Source organism: Bos mutus, chromosome 15 (genome assembly GCF_027580195.1).
Source record: "Bos mutus isolate GX-2022 chromosome 15, NWIPB_WYAK_1.1, whole genome shotgun sequence".
NCBI lineage: Eukaryota > Metazoa > Chordata > Mammalia > Artiodactyla > Bovidae > Bos > Bos mutus.
Window position 1 is genome coordinate 63,838,425 of NC_091631.1, and position 23,872 is coordinate 63,862,296.

The 23,872-nt window shown below is 42.4% G+C and overlaps 1 protein-coding gene across 2 annotated transcripts in view; it reads left to right on the forward strand.

The window, feature by feature from the left end:
* Positions 1-1,184: 1,184 nt before the first annotated feature.
* The window catches only part of C15H11orf97 (chromosome 15 C11orf97 homolog), a 34,336-nt gene continuing 11,648 nt past the window's right edge, over positions 1,185-23,872 (forward strand). The window contains exons 1-3 of one of the 2 annotated variants that reach the window (XM_070384287.1): positions 1,185-1,462; positions 4,678-4,782; positions 9,278-10,504. In XM_070384287.1, coding sequence (XP_070240388.1) covers positions 1,318-1,462; positions 4,678-4,782; positions 9,278-9,528 — 501 coding nt within the window. In that variant the 5' untranslated portion in view covers positions 1,185-1,317 and the 3' untranslated portion in view covers positions 9,529-10,504. Of the gene's footprint in view, positions 1,463-4,677; positions 4,783-9,277; positions 10,505-18,811; positions 18,938-23,872 lie in introns of those variants that run through there. The other variant, XM_005890044.2, reaches the window with a different exon arrangement.

Genomic DNA, 23,872 nt, shown 5'->3' on the forward strand with positions numbered 1-23,872 from the left:
ATCAATTCTTCGGCGCTCAGCTTTCTTCACAGTCCAACTCTCACATCCATACATGACTACTGGAAAAACCATAGCCTTGACTAGACAGACCTTTGTTGGCCAAGTAGAAGGAAGTGAAAAAAAGAACAAGGCAACTATTAACTCCAAGTAATTCAAAGGTTATGCAAATGAAAAAAGTGACCCTAGGGTATTAGGTGATGGATAAACTTGTCTGCAATTAGAGTTTACATAGCCATAGTAATGAAAAAACTCTAGGAAAAATTTCAGTTTATCTACATTCAGAGTCTTGAGGTGTAGTAAGTACATGTGAGGTGGGAAGCATGGAAGAGAGCTAAATTCTCATCTCCTATACTAGGAAATCAAGATATGATACCTAAAACTGAAAAATATAAAAAGCGGCAAAGTAAGCATTTGGTTATGTGTTGTAGATACTAAATTATCAGCCCAAAGATGTGAAAAGTGGAGTAAAATGGAGGTAAGATGGAGGCAGTTGCATTGGACTACATTCCTTGTAGAACTTTTTAATTCTGCACATTTAGCTTTCATAAAAGTAAAACCACAACATTGTTTTAAATAACTGCAAAAACAAAAGCAACCTCATACTCCAAAAACCCTAGAGTTTCCCATTTGCTATTCAAATTGAACTTTGAGTTTGACTTCATCTGTAAAATCCCTTATTATATGGATTGAAATAGATTGTGAATACAAAAGTGCTTGGACACTACAAGAGTTGTTTAACAACAAGAATTTACAATCCAAAAGTTAGGAATCCTTAATATTGATTTATTCCATCATGTTGTGTGTGTAGCAAGGAGCCGGGACACAACAAACATTATCACTGCGTGAAACCAGTGACCTTGCCTGAACTCACGTGTCCAGTCCCTGCTCCCGCTCTTACCTGTTCCAGGTGGCTATCTACTCTTTGGCCTCTGGGACCAAACTTTTCTGAATTCGGATTCCAGCTTGTGCCACTTCTGGTTGCCTAACTTCAGACAATGTTCTTAGCTTTTTGAATCTCAGCTTCCCTACGAGGCAATAGTAAAGCCTCTCTTGCGAAACTGCTGTGACAAACACACGAGAAATTAACAGAAAGTCCTTTGCTTTGGTGGGTAAGTAATCACAGCTCCCCAACTCCAGCGCCTGTCTTCCTGGGCGCGCGGAACACAGGAGACACCGGCATAATAGAGCTGCTAGGCGGTGGCTGGGGAGAGGGGAGGATCCTGTCACCATGGCAACCAGAGACGCCTTGCGTTCCCTGGCTGCCCGCGGCAGAGCAGAGAAGGCCAGCCGGCTGCCGGCCACGAAGACCCCGGCGCCATGAGGGAGGAGGAGGCCGCGGCAGTCGTGACGGTGCCTCAGGCTGGCCGCGATGGCGAGCAGCCCGGGCCTCCCGCAGGCCTGGGGTGCGCGGCGGTGCGCGGAGAACCGGGCGGCGGTGGTCCCCAGGAGTCCCGCAAGCAGTGTGAGTTCCCTTCCAGCCGTCGACACGGTGGGAGGGACGTGGGCGAGGGGAAGCCGTGAAAGGCGAACGGGGAAACTGCGGTGGGACTAGCTGAAGCCGCAAAGGTTTTGGAGGGAGGGGTTGGAGTTGCTGTTTTGGCAAAGGTAAGGGCCAAAGGCATCTGGTCCATTTCCCCAAGCCCTCCTTCATAAAAGGTTATCTGAGCCCAGGTAGCCTCCAACTTAATGGGCAGTGGCATTGGCCTGGAAGGTATTGAAAAAAATTGTGTACGTATGAATACACATACATATAGTATTCAAAATATTAAATTACAAAATATATTTTAATTAAAATTGTGTAAAATATAAAAATTTGTTTTACATATAAAATATGAAATTAATTTTTAAATACATAAATTATATACACACGCATGGAAATACACGTATCATTTTTGTCAATTCCTTCATTTTACAAACCGGGAAACTAAAGTCTAAACTAGCGGAAAGGATGTACCTTGCCCAGCATCACTCAGTGCAGGAGAACGCCTTCAAACACTTAAACTCCCATCTCTTGGATTCTCCGTTCATAAATTATGATTACCTGACCCTTTTAGAGTCTCACAATTATGGGTCACATGTTAACACACTGCTGCTGTTTCCTCCTGCCCTGCCAAACATACAAACAACCTTGCAAGAAGTAAAAAGCAATTCTGGTTCACAACCAACATAGTTGAAAGTTGAGTCCGCGCCAGGTCAAAGCGCTTATCCATCTTGTTCCATAAATTTACAGATATTTCCCAGCCCCGTGTGCCCCACATGTCTTCAGTAGGTGCTAAGGAATGATGAAGATGAAAATAATAGTCTGAAGAAGGTGAGCAATTCCAGCCATTCTGCAGAGCCTTGCTGATTACCCCTCTAGAGAGCAAGGGTTGGGCTGAAGCAGCTCGACTTCCGCTCCCCCAGGGACCACACACCCCCTCTTGAGAGCCCCGCACCTCCCTAGGAGCCTCAGAACTGCTGTTGCCTGCCTCTTTCCTCAGCATCAGTCACAATATACTTGATTATGATGCCTCATTCTTGTTCTTGTCAACAGCAGGCAGAGACCTTATTTAGAGCAACTAAGTTCAGGGTATATGTAAGTATTCAGTATATTTAAGGAATTCCTTACTCTGACTTGAAATTCTACCTGGAAATTTTCTCATAAGCGATACTAGAATTTAGAGGTTCTTTATTCCTTTTGGCTGTAGGAGTAAAAGGTGGAATTAGCCATTTGCTTGTCAGTTGAACAAATATTGAGTCCTGATTGCGTGCCTTCCATTGGGCAGTTGCTGGGAAATGAGTAATGAATTAAGGCTGGTGTCCAAACACTCAGGGGCTGACAGAGTCAGGGTAGAAACATATGAAGAGTGCCTGCCTCAACCTTCCTGAGCTCATTGTTTAGGGCCTCAGCTCAAGTAGAGACAGATTATTCATACCTGTTAAATTAAATGGGCACAAGTACCCATTTAATTTTCAAAAAAAAATTTTTTTAAGTCTTCAGTCTCTATTTTCTGGAAAGGTCCTCAGTGTCTGTACAGCTTCTACTCCCTAATCACACATCTGCTCCCAAATATACACAGATAAAATGTGGCCCTTTCCCACTGAAACATCTTTGAATTATATAACGGTGGCCATTTGAGCCCCACCAAATCTTTTATCGCCTCAGTGTTACCTTTATTTATTCATTTTAGTGTTATCTTTAAAATAATTTGTAGTGCTCTCACCATGCTGGCTGAACTATCCCAATATTCTCCGTTTTATTAAATCACTGAATCCGGTATTCTAGGTACCATCAGATTAGGGTAGTGTGGTAGGACCATAACTTTGCTTGATCTGAACATTATACTTCTATTAGGTGAATCTATATAAATTCACAATAGCTGTTTAGGCAGACACATTAGATTCTTAACACACAACAAATGCAATCTATGACATCCTTAGTTTCTCTTTTCCCATCTGTCCAATTGAAAACATTTGACCAAGGCCTTTTCTGTCCTATACTTACGGAGTTCCTCTGTTTAGTTCTAAATGCAGGTCGTTATATTATCCCCATCAATACCATCCTATGGATATGAACACTTCATTCCAAGTATGGAAGGCCCTTTGAGTCCTGAGTTTGCCATTCAGCCCGTAAACCATAAATCAATAAATCAAATGAAAGCAAAGAGGAGAATGCTATGAGAAAAAGTAACCAGGGACATTGTGGAGCCAAGGAAAATTTCCTTAAAGAACTGACATCTCAGCCTAGACCTGACATTCAGGTAGAAGTTACCCAGGCAAAAATAATTATGAGAAGGACAGTTCAGGCAGAGAAAATAGAATGTACAAAAGAGACAATGTATGGGGATGGACAGAAAGGCCACGTGGCCGGAGCTCAGAGAGCAAGAGAGAGAAGGGCTGACAGGAGAGTCTGGAGAGACATATGGGCTCAGATGACTCCCTGGGCTGAGCAGAAGAAATGTAGCTAAAGAGCTTAGAAAAAACAGTCCATCCTCAACTGTAACAGTGAAGTCTTGTGGGGCCAGGTTTGGAGGTCAGGAAGAGGTCATATGTCCATTAGTGACACTCCACTACAATTCAGGTTTATTCTTTTAAAAAGCTGATGAAATACTACTAGACTGTTCTGTATCATGTATCTGGATTGTAGGCTCTATGCATGAAAGTGAAAGTTGCTCAGTCGTGTCCAACTCTTGCGACCCCATGGACTATACAGTCCATGGAATTCTCCAGAATACTGGAGTGGGTAGCCTTTCCCTTCTCCAGGGGATCTTCCCAACCCAGGGATCAAACCCAGGTCTCCCACATTCCAGGCAGATTCTTTACCGTCTGAGCCGCCATATATCTTTATTATTCACTGCTGTGTCCTCTGCCCCAAATGCCTGGCACAGAGTATGTCTTTAATAAGAATTTATTGAATAAATGAAAGTTTTCTTCAAGTTAATGAAGAAAACTTCATATATTACTTCATAATACTTAAAATAAGTTATCTGAAATTTAACCACAAAATATAAAGTTCTCCCCGGCAAAGCTAAAAGTTACACTGGAAGGGATCTTTCCAAAATAGAGTCTGCAGGATGAAATACCTGTTATTTGTATGGAAAGATTTGTCTCTTTAAAAAATAGTTATTTATGTAAATAATGGCTAGAAGGTTGGGCAGAATTTATGATAAGTAACCAATTTTGTTAATACCTTTACAGGGAAGAAGTTTTTATATTGTGAACCACATAAAAGAATTAAGGAAGTACTCGAAGAAGAACTTTATATTAAAAGAGATGAATGCCACATTAAACATCCACCTGCAGGTAATCTCAGCGACAAATTAAGTATATTTGCAAAATGGATATAAAATTACCTGTTTGATGGCAGTGATTATTTTATTTATTGTAAAACCATGAGTATTAAAAGAAAAACAGCCCCCTGAGAGGTTCTTGGATAATTTTATAATTATTTTGCCTTTGCCCAAATAAATTAATGTATTTACATTGCTGTCCCACATTTTTGGTGGATTTATTTCTACTTAATGATAAGTAGAATTTTTTCCAAGTGTCTGGAAAGCACAATAACATCCTCAATTTTTATCAATATGCTGCTCCTGCTGCTAAGTCACTTCAGTCATGTCCGACTCTGTGCGACCCCATAGACGGCAGCCCACCAGGCCCCCTGTCCCTGGGATTCTCCAAGCAAGAACACTGGAATGGATTGCCATTTCCTTCTCCAATGCATGCAAGTGAAAAGTGAAATTGAAGTCGCTCAGTCGTGCCTGACTCTTAGCAACCCCATGGACTGCAGCCTACCAGGCTCCTCTGCCCATTGGATTTTCCAGGCAAGAGTACTAGAGTAGGGTGCCATTGCCTTCTCCATAAGTAGTACCAATAACCGTGATGCTCAAAGTATTGACTGCATCAGAATTATCTAGGAATTACAGGTTAAAAGCAGACAGCTGAGCCCCATCTATAGAGTAACTGGCTTAGAAAGTCTGGGATGGGGCCCAAGAATTTGTATTTCTACCAAGTCCCAAGTTGATGATGGTCCAGAGACCCCACTTTGCAAATCACTGACTCAGAAGAATCTAAGTCATTTAAATAGGTGAATTCATCCCAGGATTTTATCTCACATACACATAGTATATGGGTTACATGGTCTGGGCATTGATAGCTCACACTGATGATTCATTTGAAAAAAGATATGCTCTAAAGAGGGTTTCCCTGAGAGCTCAGAGGTAAAGAATCTGCCTATCCATGCAGGAGATGTGGGTTCGATCCCTGGGTCAGGAAGATTCCCTGGAGGAGGGCATGGCAACCCACTACAGTATTCTTAACCTGGAGAATCCCATGGACAGAGGAGCCTGGCAGGTTAGGGTCGCACAGAGTTGGATATGACTAAAGCAACTGAGCACACACACATGCATGCTCTAAGGAATCCCTTATAGACATTATTTTGAAACTGCTAGAGCCCCTTATTTTTTATAGTTCCTTCTCAGTGATTACTAGGTGCATATTTCATGTTTTTATTGAAACCCTCTTGGATACCAGCAGTTGCTTGAAGATATAAAAGAAATGAGATATGACTCCTGTATGTAGAGAACTTGACGTTTTCTGAGGAGAATTGTTGAAAAATGGGCTGTGCTGTGCTAAGTTGCTTCAGTCGTGTCCAACTCTTTGCAACCCTATGGACTGCAGCCCACCAGGCTCCTCTGTCTGTGGAATTCTCCAGGCAAGAAAACTGGAGTGGGTAGTCATTTCCTCCTCCAGGGGATCTTCCTGACCCAGGGATCGAACATGTCTCAGATTTCCTGCACTGGCAGGCATGTTCTTTACCATAGGTGCCACCTGGGAAGCCCAGGCTAGTGGGACCCAAATTAGAACAGAGGCTGCAGGCCCAGAGGTACAACTTTCAGACTCTGTGACATAGTTTCACACTTTATGGGGTTTTCCTATTTCTTCACTCCCTGTTCTGTCCCATTGATCTATTTCAATGCCACATTGATACTACAGCTTTTAATAATGTCTTCTTTTTCCTTTAAGAATTGTTTTCCCTCCACTTTACATTTTAAAACCAGCATAGAAACGCCTTTTAAGGTCTTCTTGCCTCACCCATTCTTATGGAAAGAGAGGTCAAAGGAATGGCTAATTTTGTTCATACAGTGTCTTGAAGGAAAGTTTAAAGTCTTAGAGTTTGAACTCTACAGATGGATGCAGAATGACCAACTAAATTGTTTCTCTGAAACCCAATCTGCAATTGTATTTGGGTCCCCTTCATTTCAGAGATTACATAAAAGCTCATTTATACACTATTTGGATGGTGTATTGATTCTTAATGGATAAATTTATTTATGTCAGTCTGAATAATTAGGAAAAATCATTTGGTTTATAAAAATTTATTTTTCTAGGCAATCTTAAATATTGAAAGTGAAAGTGGCTCAGTCATGTCCACCTCTTTGCTACCCCATGGACTATACAGTCCATGGAATTCTCCAGGCCAGAATTCTGGAGTGGGTAGTCTTTTCCTTCTCCAGGGGATCTTCCCAACCCAGGTACTGAACCCAGGTCTTCTGCATTGCGGATGGATTCTTTACCAGCTGAGCCACAAGGGAAGCTCAAGAATGCTGGAATGGGTAGCCTATCCCTTCTGCAGAGGATCTTCCAGACCCAGGAATCCAACTGGGGTCTCCTGCCTTGCAGGTGGATTCTTTACAAACTGAGCTATCAGGGAAGACTTCTTAAATATTTTTCATATAAAATGAAGACCGCATGGGGTGCTGCATTTTTTGTAGCATCCACCAGAGGTCGCACAGAGGTGCTATTTTAGCCTAGAAAAAATATTTCAAAGCTGAGAATTGCTTCTGTAATGTTAAGTTTTAAAGGGCTCTAATGGATAAAAAACGGAAGCCTACTAAATTTTTTCTTTTTCGTTTCTTCTCCTTTTCACGGCTGGAAGCCCCATGTGGACCAGAACAGGAAACTAGCACATAGGGAGAGTTCCACACTCTTCCAGCCTAGCCCCGAGAGCTAAGGCTGGCAGTGTTCATCAGCTACTGTAAACTGCAAGGTTTACAGTGACAAACTCTTTTAAATATCAGAAGAAAGATACGGCCTCTCTTGCTGGAGGACACACCTTGCCACACACACCCAGAATTCTGCATAAAACTCTTAGGGATTTTTAGGACCTTGAATGTAGTCTTCTAAGGTAGTGCAGTAGTAAAGAATCTGCCTGTGAATGAGGGAGATGCAGGAGAAAGGGGTTTGATCCCTGGGTTGAGAAGATCCCTTAGAGAAAGGCATGACAACCCACTAGAGGAAGGCATGGCAACCCACTCCAGTGTTCTTGCCTGGGAAATCTCATGGAAAGAGGAGCCTGGTGGGCTACAGTCCATGGGGTTGCAAAAGAGTCAGATACAACAGCAACTGAGCACGCACGCACATGACTTATAAGCAGCCATCCCTAGATGTTAGAAGTTAGACCCATTATTTCTACGTTTTCACTTATTGGCTCTGTCACCCATCCCAATTAGGCCTTTGCTTCCACGCATACAAGGAAATTGTTCCTTTCCAGATTGCAAATGACCTTTGTTGTTAAGGTCAAAGGTAGTGATCTTCAAGGTCAAATCCAATCCACAAACTCAACTTCTCCACAGCATATGACATAACCATTTACTCCTTCCCCGGAAACACTTTCTCAGCTCAGCCTCCAGGTCACCATGCTCCAGTCTCCTGGTTTGAGTTGTACCATCCGTTCTCTATCCTCCTTTCTGACTCTGCTTCTTCTATGCTCTAAAATGTGTAAAATTCAGTCATAGACCTTTTTCTGTATCCATACTCCCTCCCTGCAGATCACACTTGGCCCTCTTGTGCTGACAACTCCAAAATTTATATCTCTGCCCTCTGATTTTCAAATTCCCAGAAGCCTACTTGGCTTGGATATCTAAAGGCCTCTCAAACTTAGCATGACCAGAACAGAACTGAATAAAAATCTTTGAAAAATTTTAATATGGACCATTTTAAGTCTTTATTAAATCTTTTATAATATTGTTTTTGTTCTATGTTTGGGGTTTTTGGCCACGAGGCATGCAGGATCTTCGTTCCCTGGTGGTAGTGTTTTAGTTTCTAAGTCGTGTCCGACTTTTGCGACCCTGTGAACTGTAGCCTGCCAGGCTCCTCTGTCCATGGGATTCTCCAGGCAAGAATACTGGAGTTGGGGTGCCATTCCCTTCTCCAGGGGATCTTCCAACCCAGGGATTGAACCCAGGTCTCCTGTATTGCAGGCAGATTCTTTACCCATTTAGCTACGAGGGAAGCCCAAATTCCCTGACCAGGGATCAAACCTGCACCCTCTGCATTGGAAGGTGAAATCTTAACCACTGGACCACCAAGGACATCCCTAAATCCCAGCTTTTAAATCCCACTCTTCAGTGGGTCTTCCCCATCTCAAGAAATGGTACCACCATTCACTCAGTTGATTAGGCCTAGAAGGCAAATCCTCTCTCCATGGTCAGTCCATCAGTGAATCCTGTGAAATCTACATTTGAAAGATATTTGAAATCTCCCCACCTTGCCCAAAACATCTACTTCTGCTTCATTGACTATGCTAAAGCCTTTGACTGTGTGGATCACAACAAACTATGGAAAATTCTGAAAGAGATAGGAATACCAGACCACCCTAACTTCCTCCTGAAAAACCTGTATGCCAGTCAAGAAACAACAGGTAGAACCAGACATGGAACAACAGACTGGTTCCAAACTGGGGAAAGAGTACATTAAGGCTGCATATTGTCACCCTGCTTATTTAACTCACATGCAGAGTACATCATGCAAAATGCTGGGCTGGAGGAAGCACAAGCTGGAATCAAGATTGCAGGGAGAAATATCAATAACCTCAGATATGCAGATGACACCACCATTATGGCAGAAGATGAAGAACTAAAGAGCCTCTTGATGAAAGTGAAAGAGGAGAGTGAAAAAGTTGGCTTAAAACTCAACATTCAAAAAATGAAGATCATGGCATCTGGTCCCATCACTTCATGGCAAATAGGGAAACAGTGGAAACAGTGAGAGACTTTATTTTGGGGGGCTCCAAAATCACTGCAGATGGTGACTGCACCCATGAAACTAAAAGACACTTACTCCTTGGAAGAAAAGCTATGACCAAACTAGACAGCATATTGCCAACAAAGGTCAGTCTAGTCAAAAGTGTGGTTTTTCCAGTAGTCGTGTATGGATGTGAGAGTTGGAGCATAAAGAAGGCTAAGCACTGAAAAACTGATGCTTTTGAACTGTGATGCTGGAGAAGACTCTTGAGAGTCCCTTGGACTGCAAGGAAATCAAAGCAGTCAGTCCTAAAGGAAATCAGTCCTGAATATTCATTGGAAAGACTGATGCTGAAACTGAAGCTCCAGTACTTTGGCCACCTGATGGGAAGGGCTGACTCATTAGAAAAGACCCTGATGCTGGGAAAGATTGAAGGCAGGAGAAGGGGACAACAGACGATGAGATGGTTGGATCGCATCACTGACTCAATAGACATGAGTTTGAACAAGCTCCAGGAGATGGTGATGGACAGGGAAGCCTGGTGTGCTGCAGTCCATGGGATCACAAAGAGTCAGACATGACTAAGCAGCTGAACAATAGCGACCACTTTGCCCACAATCACCTGCTCCAAACCCCACTCGTCTCTTGCAGGCTCAGCAATAGCCCCCACTGACAATTTCTACTCCTTCCCCCTGCAGTCTATTCTCTTCTCAGAAACCAGAGGCATCTCTGACAAACATAAATCTTTGCCCATCACCACCATGCTTAAAGCTCTCCAATGCCTTCTTATTTTCCTTAGGCTAAATTTCAACTTTGTCGTGTGGCCTGCTCACCTCTGTGAACTCATCTCCCATACTCTCTGACTCCACTTTAGCCACACAGTTATTCTTGAAATTCCCTTGAGAGTCTTCTCCAGGACCACAGTTCAAAAGCATCATTTATTCAGCACTCAGCCTTATGTATGGTCCAACTCTCACATCTGTACATGACTACTGGCAAAACCAAAGCTTTGACTATACAGACCTTTGTCAGCAAAGTGATGTCTCTGTTTTTTTAATATGATGTCTAGGTTTGTTGTTCTTCCATGCAGCAAGTGGTAGAAATAAGAAAAAAAGTATTTCTGTGGTATCCATGCCTCCAATAAATGTGGAAAAAGAAAAAACTGGGAGAGCCAATTATTTCTTACCTCTAGCCTCCTCTACTTACTTATATTATTTGCCTGGCCCTTTCTCTCTCTCTTTTCTATGTGTATATACACATATGAATATATATTTTTATTTGAATTTAAGCAATATATACTGTTCTTTATATACACCCAGTTCAGTTCAGTTCAGTCACTCAGTCGTGTCCAGCTCTTTGCGACCCCATGAATTGCAGCACGCCAGGCCTCCCTGTCCATCATCAACTCCCGGAGTACACCGAAGCCTATCTAAATCCTGGGAATCGTTAACTTATTGACCTCACTGGGCCTCACTTCTAGCATTGTTTTAGTGTTTGGGGGCATGTCTCTTGCTCTTGTTACATGTTGTTGTTGCTAAACAAGCCTACTTGGTTTTGTTGTTAAGCAAGTCTGCTTCCTTGAGTTATCATTAACTTACAGGAGTCTCCTATACCTTTTGCTTCACTTACAGTCCCCCAGTGGGATTAGCTATTTAATCTCCTACTTTGTCCCTTTACTCTTTCCGTATCACTGTTCTTCCCATTTTGTAGCTCTAGAAGCTGAGACTAGGGGAAGGTACAGTAACTGTTGCCACTCAGTGGAATAACTGATACATGAATGTAGGTTCATCTGAAGCTGATATCTTTGCTCTTTGTCACTGGGTTATACTTTATAAGATTATATTTTCTTAGAGGGAAAAAAGATTTGAAACTGCATTGGTAGCAAATAGTATTATTTTCGGTTAACACAAGATTGTCATGATCTTATCCAGGTTCAGGTTCAAACCTGAGATAGAACAGGTTTCAGAGGCTTTACACGTTCTGTCAGATAAGCCATTGGGCCTGGATCTACAGAATCTCATCATCCTGAGGAAAAGAAATGCGGTTTTCTGATCAGCAGTGCAGGAGACCAGCTGTAGTACAGAAGTGTGTGTGTGCTCAGTGCTCAGTTGTGTCCGACTCTTTGCGACTCCATAGACTGTAGACCACCAGGCCCCTCTGTCCATGGGATTCTCCAGGCAAGAATACTGGACTGGGTTACCATTTCCTTCTCCAAGGGATCTTCCCAACCCAGGGACCAAACTCAAATCTCTTACATCTCCTACATTGGCAGCCAGGTTCTTTAGCACTAACACCACCTGGGAAGCCCTGTAATATAGGAGATGTGGGTCAATCCCTGGGTCAGAAGATGCCCTGGAGAAGGAAATGGCAGCCTACTCCAGTGTTCTTGCCTGGGAAATCTAATAGACAGAGGAACCTGGTGGGCTACAGTCCATGAGGGTCTGAGCTTCCCTGATGGCTCAGACGGTTAAGTGTCTGAGTGCAATGCGGGAGACCAGGGTTCAATCCCTGGGTCGGGAATACCCCCTGGAGGAAGAAATGGCAACCCACTCCAGTACTCTTGCCTGGAGAATTCTATGGACAGAGGAGCCTGGTGGGCTACAGTCCATGGGGTCGCAAAGAGTCGGACACGACTTGAGCGACTTCACTTTACTTTCACTTAGCAACTAAATGGCTGACCACCACCATGTAACTTTCTGGATAAGTAAAGAATTTAGCTAACACAGAAGCAGAAGATATTAAGAAGAGGTGGCAAGAATACACAGAAGAACTGTACAAACAAGATCTTCATGACCCAGATAATCACGATGGTGTGATCACTGACCTAGAGCTAGACATCCTGGAATGTGAAGTCAAGTGGGCCTTAGAAAGCATCACTATGAACAAAGCTAGTGGAGGTGATGGAATTCCAGTTGAGCTATTTCAAATCCTGAAAGATGATGCTGTGAAAGTGCTTCACTCAATATGCCAGCAAATTTGGAAAACTCAGCAGTGGCCATGGGACTAGAAAAGGTCAGTTTTCATTCTAATCCCAAAGAAAGGCAATGCCAAAGAATGCTCAAACTACCGCACAATTGCACTCATCTCACACGCTATTAAAGTAATACTCAAAATTCTCCAAGCCAGGCTTTAGCAATACGTGAACTGTGAACTTCCTGATCTTCAAGCTTGTTTTAGAAAAGGCAGAGGAACCAGAGATCAAATTGCCAACATCTTCTGGATCATCAAAAAACCAAGAGAGTTCCAAAAAAACATCTATTTCTGCTTTATTGACTATGCCAAAGCCTTTGTGTGGATCACAATAAACTGTGGAAAATTCTTCATGAGATGGGAATACCAGACCACCTGACCTGCCTCTTGATAAATCTATATACAGGTCAGGAAGCAACAGTTAGAACTGGACATGGAACAACAGACTGGTTCCAAATAGGAAAAGGAGAACGTCAAGGCTGTACATTATCACCCTGCTTATTTAACTTATATGCAGAGTACATCATGAGAAACGCTGGACTGGAAGAAGCACAAGCTGGAATCAAGATTGCAGGGAGAAATATAAATAACCTCAGATATGCAGATGACACCACCCTTATGGCAGAAAGTGAAGAGGAACTCAAAAGCCTCTTGATAAAAGTGAAAGTGGAGAGTGAAAAAGTTGGCTTAAAGCTCAACATTCAGAAAACGAAGATCATGGCATCCAGTCCCATCACTTCATGGGAAATAGATGGGGAAACAGTGGAAACAGTGTCAGACTTTATTTTTCTGGGCTCCAAAATCACTGCAGATGGTGACTGCAGCCATGAAATTAAAAGACACTTACTCCTTGGAAGGAAAGTTATGACCAACCTAGATAGCATATTCAAAAGCAGAGACATTACTTTGCCAACAAAGGTCCATCTAGTCAAGGCTATAGTTTTTCCAGTGGTCATGTATGGATGTGAGAGTTGGACTGTGAAGAAGGCTGAGCACCGAAGAATTGATGCTTTTGAACTGTGGTGTTGGAGAAGACTCTTGAGAGTCCCTTGGACTGCAAAGAGATCCAACCAGTCCATTCTGAAGGAGATCAGCCCTGGGAGTTCTTTAGAGGGAATGATGCTAAAGCTGAAACTCCAGTGCTTGGCCACCTCATGTGAAGAGTTGACTCATTGGAAAAGACTGATGCTGGGAGAGATTGGGGGCAGGAGGAGAAGGGGGCAACAGAGGATGAGATGGCTGGATGGCATCACTGACTCGATGGACGTGAGTCTGAGTGAACTCCGGGAGTTGGTGATGGACAGGGAGGCCTGGCGTGCTGCGATTCATGGGGTCGCGAAGAGTCGTCAGACTGAGCGACTGAACTGAACTGAACTGATAATTCATGTATTTTTAGTGGTTCCCTGAAATTTTTCCCCTCCTTCCAAGTTTTTTAAAAGAAGAGGTAGGTTTATGAGGCATGCATTACAGGACTATTGCATTCATTTTGCCATTGATTTTAAAACAATATCTACATTTCAAAAAATTCTGTAAGAGAACCACACAGAAGTAAATTAATGTACTAATTTAATGTTTTTAAGTTGCTAGGGTTTTTTGTATTTTTCTGGCTAAAACTAGCAGAGTTTATGGTAGTCGTGAAAAATTTGATGAATGAAGCTTACTAGTTTTCTCTTACACAACATTCTATTTCCTGATTAATTTTGGGAGTGTGCTACCAGACACATTCATTTGTGTCTATATGTGCCTGAATGCATGCAAACTTACTTTGAGTCTGGTTTATTATGTTTAGTATAAATTTAAGAAATGTAAAACGTTACCCAGCAATTGCGGATATTTTTGCTATTCATTAACACATTCAACAAAAATGTTTTTGTACCTGCAATATACAAGGAACTTACTAGACACCAAAAGCATGTTAAAATAATTACCAAAAAAAAAAGAGATAATTACAGAGCTCAGAAGTCACCAAACAAAAGTTTAAATGACTTGAAATTTTCTTCCTCTGACCACGTTTACACAAAGGAAGCATGGACAGTATGTTTCTAAGCTGGCTTCTCAAGGTCTAATGTTCATTATTCACAGTCTGGAGACAGCTGAAGGAAACAAAAATGTTTTTAAAGGGCAGCTTTCTCTGTCAGACCAGGTCAGATCCCATCGGCCAAAATTTTCAGCATAAAGACTTTGCTCTGTAACTTTCAAATTCAGGATAAAAACACACCTAAAAAGATTTCTGAGTAGAATAGGCTTGGAGGCAAGAAAAGAGAAGAAAGAAAAGAATCTCTATAATATTTCTACCTTCCAGAAAGGACTTAATTCTTTTCTCCTGGCTTCTCTCTGTGCCTGCTTCTCTTTTCAGGTTAAGCTGCCAGCAGAGGTCTCTCTGGCCAGCTCCACCCCTCCCCGTCCTTGTCTTCCTGTCTCCACCTGGAAAGCGTTTGCCCAGAGCTTAGAGGCTGAAGCTCCCTTTAAAGATGCCGCTGCTTCAACGGGTATTCATACTTCTTATTGGTCCTCTTTTCCTCCAGGAGAATGTATCACTTTCCGTAACATTTTCATCCAAAAATATCCTATCTGCTCAAAATCACGCTATTTATCCCAGCAGCCTCTATCCCCAAGTACAATAAATGCTTGTGACTAACAGTATTCTGCTTTGAGAGTTTTCTTTTCTCACCCAGGTGTTTCTGGGCATATGCATTCGTGTTTCAGGTACTTTCTCTGTTAGGGCTTCCCTGTTGGCTCAGCAGTAAAGCATCCTCCTGCCGATTCAGGAGACTCGGCTTTGATCCCTGTGTCAGGAAGATCCCCTGGAGAAGAAAATGGCAACCCACGCCAGTATTCTTGCCTGGGAAATCCCAAGGACAGAGGAGCCTGGTGGGTTACAGTCCAAGGGGTTGCAAAAAATTGGACGTGACTTAGGGAATAAACAACAACAGCAACAGATTGTTTCTATCAAGTTGTGCTTGCATCTGAAAGAGCAAACGAAATTAGATTGGTACAATCTTTGCATCTAATTTGAGATGGGTTTTCTACAGAGTTTTGCCCCGGATCTTTTTTTTTTTTTTTCATATTTATTTATTTAGCTGTACTGGGTCTTAGTTGCTGTATATGAACTCTTAGTTGTGGCATGTGAGATCTAGTTCCCTGACCGGGGATAGAACTCAGCCAACTGCATTGGGAGCACGGAGTCTTATCCACAGGACCACCAGGGAAGTCCCTGCCTCTGGATTTTTAACTGTTTTCTATTTACCAGACCTTCCCACAATATGGAATAAATCGAAACGTATTTCCTTAGTGTCACATAGGGTGTCACAGAGAGTACTGAATAAATGTTTGTGGACTCCTTCATCTAAGAGTTTATTACCCTTTTCTATGTCTACACAGGGCAAAAGAGGAAACTGCCTTGATCAGTCAAGAGAAGATTTGGGTTAGATATTAGAAACAGCTTGAATTTTGTAAGGTCTTGGCAGAAGGAGGTTGTGGAGGCTTCCTTGAAGGTCTTTAGAAAGGAGCGGGGAACTAATCTTGACAGATAGCTTCAGCCACTCCATTCAGGAGCAGAGAAGGAGTCAGTTCAGTGAGTCAGTTCAATGACTATGCCTCTGGAAACAGAGTCTCTTGGACAGGAAAATCATTGTCTCTGTAAAAAAAAAAAAAAAAAAGCTACTATCTATTGGGTACAAAGCACTTATGTCCATTTCATCCAAATGCAACAACAATCCTTCAAGGTAGATATCACTGTCATCCCCGTGAGAGGACTGACACATACTGGATTAAATGATTTGCCCAAAGTCATAAAACTGGTAGGTGGTAGGGAAGGGACTGAAACCCAGATCGCCTCGGATCCCAAAGGCTGTGCCCCCAGTCATTACCTGCTATAGACTCCGTTCAGGAGGGGTCATGTCACTGTGTTTGCCATGGGAAACCTTACGTCTATGGAGAATATTGGATATTAACATTTGTAGCTTCAGAAATGGGAAAACCAACTTAATGGCACTTACCTGAATTCACTTCTTTGTTTAACTTGGGTCACAGTTTTCTACACAGTAAATTCTCACTAAATACTTGTTAACTGACTCCCCAAATGTAAACATGTGATTTTAAGATACATAGAAAAGCCCAGTGCAAATCATTACTAAGCCAACACTTATTGACAGTATCAGGATTTAGGACTATAACTTGCCTTTTGCAATGAGTAGACATTCAGTTCAGTTCAGTCCCTCAGCCGTGTCAGACTCTTTGTGACCCCATGAACCGCAGCATGCCAGGCCTCCCTGTCCATCACCAACTCCTGGAGTCCACCCAAACCCATGTCCGTTGTGTCGGTGATGCCATCCAGCCATCTCATCCTCTGTCGTCCCCTTCTCCTCCTGCCCTCAATCTTTCCCAGCATCAGGGTCTTTTCAAATGACTCAGCTCTTCGCATCAGGTGGCCAAAGTATTGGAGTTTCAGCTTCAACATCAGTCCTTCCAATGAACACCCAGGACTGGTCTCCTTTAGGATGGACTGGTTGGATCTCCTTGCAGTCCAAGGGACTCTCAAGAGACTTCTCCAACACCACAGTTCAAAAGCATCAATTCTTCAGCGCTCAGCTTTCTTTATAGTCCAACTCTCACATCCATATATGACTACTGGAAAAACCATAGCCTTGACTAGACGGACCTTTGTTGGCAAAGTAATGTCTCTGCTTTTGAATATGCTATCTAGGTTGGTCATAACTTTCCTTCCAAGGAGTAAGCGTCTTTTAATTTCATGGCTGCAGTCACCATCTGCAGTGATTTTGGAGCCCAGAAAAATAAAGTCTGACACTGTTTCCACTGTTTCCCCATCTATTTCCCATGAAGTGATGGGACCAGAAGCCATGATCTTAGTTTTCTGAATGTTGAGCTTTAAGCCAACTTTTTCACACTCCTCTTTCACTTTCATCAAGAGGCTCGTTAGTTCTTCTTCACTTTCTGCCACAAGGGTGGTGTCTTCTGCATATCTGAGGTTATTGATATTTCTCCTGGCAATCTTGATTCCAGCTTGTGCTTCTTCTAGCCCAGCATTTCTCATGATGTACTCTGCATATAAGTTAAATAAACAGGGTGACAATATACAGCCTTGATGAACTCCTTTTCCTATTTGGAACCAGTCTATTGTTCCATGTCCAGTTCTAACTGTTGCTTCCTGACCTGTATACAGGTTTCTCAGGAGGCAGGTCAGGTGGTCTGGTATTCCCATCTCCTTCAGAATTTTCTACAGTTTATTGTGATCCACATAGTCAAAGGCTTTGGCATAGTCAATAAAGCAGAAATAGATGTTTTTCTGGAACTCTCTTGGTTTTTCAATGATCCAGCAGATGTTGTCAATTTGATCTCTGGTTCCTCTGCCTTTTCTAAAACCGGCTTGAACACCTGGAAGTTCATGGTTTACATATTGCTGAAGCCTGGCTTGGAGAATCCTGAGCATTACTTTACTAGCGTGTGAGATGAGTGCACTTGTGTGGTAGTTTGAACATTCTTTGGTATTACCTTTCTTTGGGACTAGAATGAAAACTGACCTTTTCCAGTCCTGTGGCCACTGCTGAGTTTCCCACATTTGCTGGCATATTGAATGCAGCACTTTCACAGCATCATCTTTTAGGATTTGAAATAGCTCAACTGGAATTCCATCACCTCTACTAGCTTTGTTCGTAGTGATGCTTCCTAAGGCCCACCTGACTTCACATTCCAGGATGTCAGGCTCTAGGTGAGGGTGGGTGATCACACCTTCATGATTATCTGGTTCATGAAGATCTTTCTTGTACAGTTCTTCTGTGTATTCTTGCCACCTCCTCTTAGTAGACATTACGTTACAAATATTTTGCAGTGATGTTTTCCAGTTAGTTTACTGTTTCAAGGGGAAGATTAACCAGCATCTAGTTTAAAGGATTGTAGGATCTACTGGAGGAGTTAATCTGGTAACTTTAGGTTATGTTATCTTTGGAAATATTTTGTGCTTCTAGAAGTTAAATCAGAATCAGATAAGACTGACCAATGAAGTCCACATTTTACCTATTACGTATTCCTAATTTCTCTGTGTTTTGCTGTTGGTTTCTTTATTGACTTTTCAGCTCTTTCTTTAGGGGAAGTTAAATTAGTAGCACTGTAGATGTTTAACTGCATAGGAAATAATTGAACAAATGAACTGGAATTACACATTAAACAAATGCTAAAGTCTTTGGGTAGTGTAATTAACTCAAGTAAGTCTCCACCCAAATCTGAGAAAAATAATCACCAGGTAAATAGTTTAAAAACACTCTGTGCTAAAAACAGTAGAAACTAATAATCATTATCTTGCTTTTGAAAATATTGACAGTGGCCCTGGAAGGGATTTGGAGCATTAAAAGGAACCTTCCTGTGGGAGGCTTGAAGCCAGGACTGCAGATCAGGAACAGCTTACTGCCACAAGCCAAATACTATTCAAGGCACGGAGGCCTGAGAAGTAAGATCCTGATACCCTTGATTTCCCCCTGCTCCCTGGTGGCTCAGATAGTAAAGAATCTGTCTTCAGTGAGGGAGATCTGGGTTTGATCCCAGAGTCGGGAAGATCCCCTGGAGAAGGTCATGGCAACCCACTCCAGTATTCTTGCCTGGGGAATCCCATGGACAGAGAATCTTGGTGGGCTACAGTCCATGGGATCACAAAGAGTTGGACATACTGAGCGACTAACTCTTTCTTTCATACTTGATTTCCAAGCCCAGTGTGGAGGGTGCTATTGCTATGCTGTCCTAAGTCACTTCCATTATGTCCGACTGTTGGCAACCCCATGGATTGTAGCCCACCAGATGCCTCTATCCAAAGGGTTCTCCAGACAAGAATACTGGAGTGGGTTGCCATTCCCTTCTCTAGGGGATCTTCCCAACCCAGGGATCAAACCTGCATCTTACGACTCCTGCATTGGCAGGCAGGTTCTTTACCACTAGCGCTGAGCAGTTTATAAACCAGTGATGTGTTTTATTTATAGTTCTCAGTCAAAATCCAATCTTTTTTTGACTTGTTTCTCTCAGGTTACTTGTAGTTCAGCAGTTCAATTCATTGCTTTATTGTGGAACTTGAACAGTTATAGTTCAGGTAACCAATTTACCCCATGGATACAATAGAAGTTCACACTCCTGAGTTACACCCCTGACTCTTTTTATCCGTGGCACACTTTGCAGCCCACAGACTCAGCGGGTAGGAATCTTGCACTGTCCTTTTCTTGTAGATGGTTGATCTGTGTTTACTAGTGGCAATGAAGAAAGAGAGATGACGAAATTCAGGAAGAATAAGGTAACTGTTTTACTTGGTTCTATGAGTTTTATCCTATTTTAGGTAGGAGGCCAACAGGGTGGCCCCAGTACACTGTTCCTCACAGACAGTATGTTTGGGGAAAAAAGTATTACTCATTCCTCACTCTCCTGCCAGCGTCTGCCAGCAATATTTGTGGCAGGATGTGGAGAAGGCAGGGATTCTCACATGGGGGTACAAGCAGTGTCCAGATAGTGGAGGGACATGCAGTTAGGTCCTGAAAACAGCTCTACGTTGAGAGGGAACCCTGGGCTGAGAAGAGAGAAGTGGGTAAGTGCCAAGCTTGGGTACTCTTTACCTAAATGTGAGTCATACTGAGTGCTATGGAGCGCTTTGTATTCTAGACCCTTTTAATGTAATTATCTATTAAATCTTCACAACAATCATATGAAGCAGGTACAGTTCTTTTCACAGATGAGAAAACTGAGACCTAGAAAGCTTGAAATAATTTACTCAAGCCAGTCAGCTAGCGAGAAGAAGTGACTAGACACCAGCAGCTCTGTGAGTCAGCAGTGCATAGGAGCTGGGCTGTCCGCTGGGCCTGGAGGCAGGTGAGGCTCAGCCCAAGTGCCACAAAAGAAGGGGCTCCCAGGGAGGCGGCCTCTGGAATATGGATTCAGTAGGAGGAAAATATGGAGAAGGCACTGGCAACCCACTCTGGTACTCTTGCCTGGAAAATCCCATGGACAGAGGGGCCTGGTGGGCTGCAGTCCATGGGGTCGCTAAGAGTCGGACACGACTGAACAACTTCCCTTTCACTTTTCACTTTCATGCATTGGAGAAGGAAATGGCAACCCACTCCAGTGTTCTTGCCTGGAGAATCCCAGGGACGGGGGAGCCTGGTGGGCTGCTGTCTATGGGGTCGCACAGAGTCGGACACGACTGAAGCGACTTAGCAGCAGCAGCAGCAGGAGGAAAATACAGCCACTAAAGACTGACACACAAAGTAAAAAGATAAAAACTTGTTACCTAAGGGATTCACGTAGCAAAAAGGAACCAGTAATGGACACCTGGGTTTAATAATAATAACGTAGTCATAATCACCATTTACAGTGTGCCAGGCATGGCAGTGGGAGTTTTATAGTTATGTAATCTGCAGAGTCACACAAGATGACGGTTTTAGTCTCCATTTTCCAGGTGAGAAAATTGAGGCTTGGAGACTTTTTGCATTACCCAACTTCCTATGTCTAGGGAGTAGTGAGGCCAGAACTATAAGCCGATGTCTGTCTCACTTCCAACACTATGCTTCAACCTCTGTGAAACCACGGCAGAGAAATTCACACATCGGACAACAAGGGCTGAATAGCAGTGGTTAAACAGGCTCAAATGCCAGGGCCAAGGAATGCAGGGTTAGGGACCTGGGAGGCAACTGAATGAAAACCCACAGATGTGCATGTCCTAAAGTACTGCTTGTTCAACCCAAGTCTGGGACACTTGCCCAGCGGGGACTGTTTATTTTAACTTTCCACCCAGTTAGTCAGGTCCCAACTCTAGAGGGTAAATCTAGCATTCCAATAAAACTCACAAAGCAATTTATTTTAAAGGTGATTTTCTAAGGTCATATTATAAGACCGGTTTGAAGAACAAGTTACCTTCAGCTTAAGACATAGAAGTGCAACAGATTCCCCGACTTATCAATTAAGGGCATATAATAAAAAACATATGTTTGATTTGGACTATAATTACAATACTTTCACCCATACAGTTTAGGAGAAACTTGTTCACAGCTCCCACTCATTGATACTCTTCCACATTACCTTCCTAGCAGCCCTCAGCCCTCTATCTCCAGCCCACTGTCAAGCTCTTACAGTGATCATGTTACAGTAACTGTTATTGTTGAATGTTTTAGCTACAACTCTGTAAGTTACCAGCTGCATTTTGCCATCTAAAATGCTTCTGTCTGCTATACAAATCATAGCTGATGAATCCATAAGAATCGGTTGATAATTGATAGGAAGAATCACTGTCTGCAGTGTAGTGATCACTGGAGTTGTGACTCCTCCAACATTTAACACACGCCATTTAAAATTAGAATCCTTTTTAATTCTAGAATCAATTGTAGTTCTAAATTCTAAAACACTTAGGTTAGACAAGAATACTCAACCCAGCAAGACTCCTGTTCAGATTTGTTGGAGAAATCAAAAGCTTTCCAGACAAGCAAAAGTTAAGAGAATTCAGCACCACCAAACCAGCTTTACAACAAATGCTAAAGGAACTTCTCTAGGCAGGAAACACAAGAGAAGAAAAAGACCTAAAAAAAAAAAGTAATTAATAGTAATAGGATCATACATATCGAAAATTACCTTAAATATAAATGAATTAGATGCACCAACCAAAAGTCATAGACTGGCTGAGTGGATGAAAATGTGTACATGTATGCACTTCCACCTACGACATCACTGTATTTAACTCCCCAAATTGTACATAATTACGTTAAATTGTTAGGTTAATCATGTTTCTATTATGGCTTGCAATTGAAATTATCTTTTATTTTTTTGTCTGGCTATTGATTGTGAAAACTGATAAACATTTTTTTACTACTGTGATTATGTAACTATTACTCATTTTAATACCATTGTATCATGATTGGTCAACAGAAAATAATAGAATTCTATATCACTAAAACTACCATTTAATTTAAAAAAAAACCTGTAATCACTTTTTAAAATCCAAAAGTACATTAGAATTATCTTGGAATTTTTTGAAAAATACAAATGCCCAAGTACTGGTTTTTTCTCCAAAATTGCAGATGTAATTCTAATGAGCAGCCATGTTTAGAAACAACTGGACTCTATGATGATGTTTTGCTAATGCTAACGCTAAGTCACTTCAGTCGTGTCCGACTCTGTGTGACCCCATAGACATCAGCCCACCAGGCTCCGCCGTCCCTGGGATTCTCCAGGCAAGAACACTGGAGTGGGTTCCCATTGCCTTCTCCAATGCATGAAAGAGAAAAGTGAAAGTGAAGTCGCTCAGTCATGTCCGACTCTTAGCGACCCCATGGACTGCAGCCTACCAGGCTCCCCTGTCCATGGATTTTCCAGGCAAGAGTACTGGAGTGGGGTGCCATTGCCTTCTCCGATGATGATGTTTTACTTTTATCTAATTTGTTTTACTCTTTGTATTTCAATTCAGTGCTTTCATTTAGTTTATGTTTTCCAATTTGTGTCTTTGTTGTTGTTGTTGTTCTTTCTCAAGCCTTTATCAAGTGTAGTAGAAAAGCTTTTGCATACATATGTATATAAATGGAGTTTCCCGGGTAGCTCAAACAGTAAGTAATCTGTCTGTAATGCAGAAGACCTGGGTTTGATCCCCGGGTTGGGAAAATCCCTGGGAGAAGGGCATGGCAACCCACTCCAGTATTCTTGCCTGGAGAATCCCATGGACAGAGGAGCCTGGTGGGCTACAGTCCATGGGGTCTCAAAGAGTCGGACACAACTGAGCGACTTACACACACACATACATATATAAGTAATATGCATAATATAATATATATATTTTAAAAGATATAAACTTTTATATGCTTAAAATAACTCAAGAAGGACGTAGAAACTGGTTATAGAAGTTGTCTCTAGGGAGGAGAAAGACACTAGAGGAGAGACCTAAAAACTGAAGCATAATATACATACAAATAAGTTCACATATTGTAGGTGTACAGCTCAGTTTTCACAAACTGAGCACATCTGAGTAACCAGCACTTAGAATAGGAATCAGAGTCTTATCAGCATCCCCAAAGCAAAAAGGGTAACCCTTTACCTTTTAGTTTTTGGCTGTGCTGTCTTCATTGCCATGTGGGCTTTCTCTAGCTGCGGAGAGTAAGGGCCACTCACTGGTTGCCGTGCTCGGGCCTCTTGTGGCCGTGGCCTGCCTTGTTGCGGAGCATGGTTTCCAGGGCTCACGGGCTTCAGGAGTTGCTGCTCTCGGGCTCAGTAGTTGTGGCCCACAGGCTTAGTTGCTTCACGGCAACTAAGGGATCAGGGATCCCTTCCTGGACCAGGGACCAAATCCATGTATCCTGCATTGGCAGGTGGATTCTTCACCACTGAACCACCAGGAAACCCACTTCTGTTGTTTATGTTCTGGGTTTTT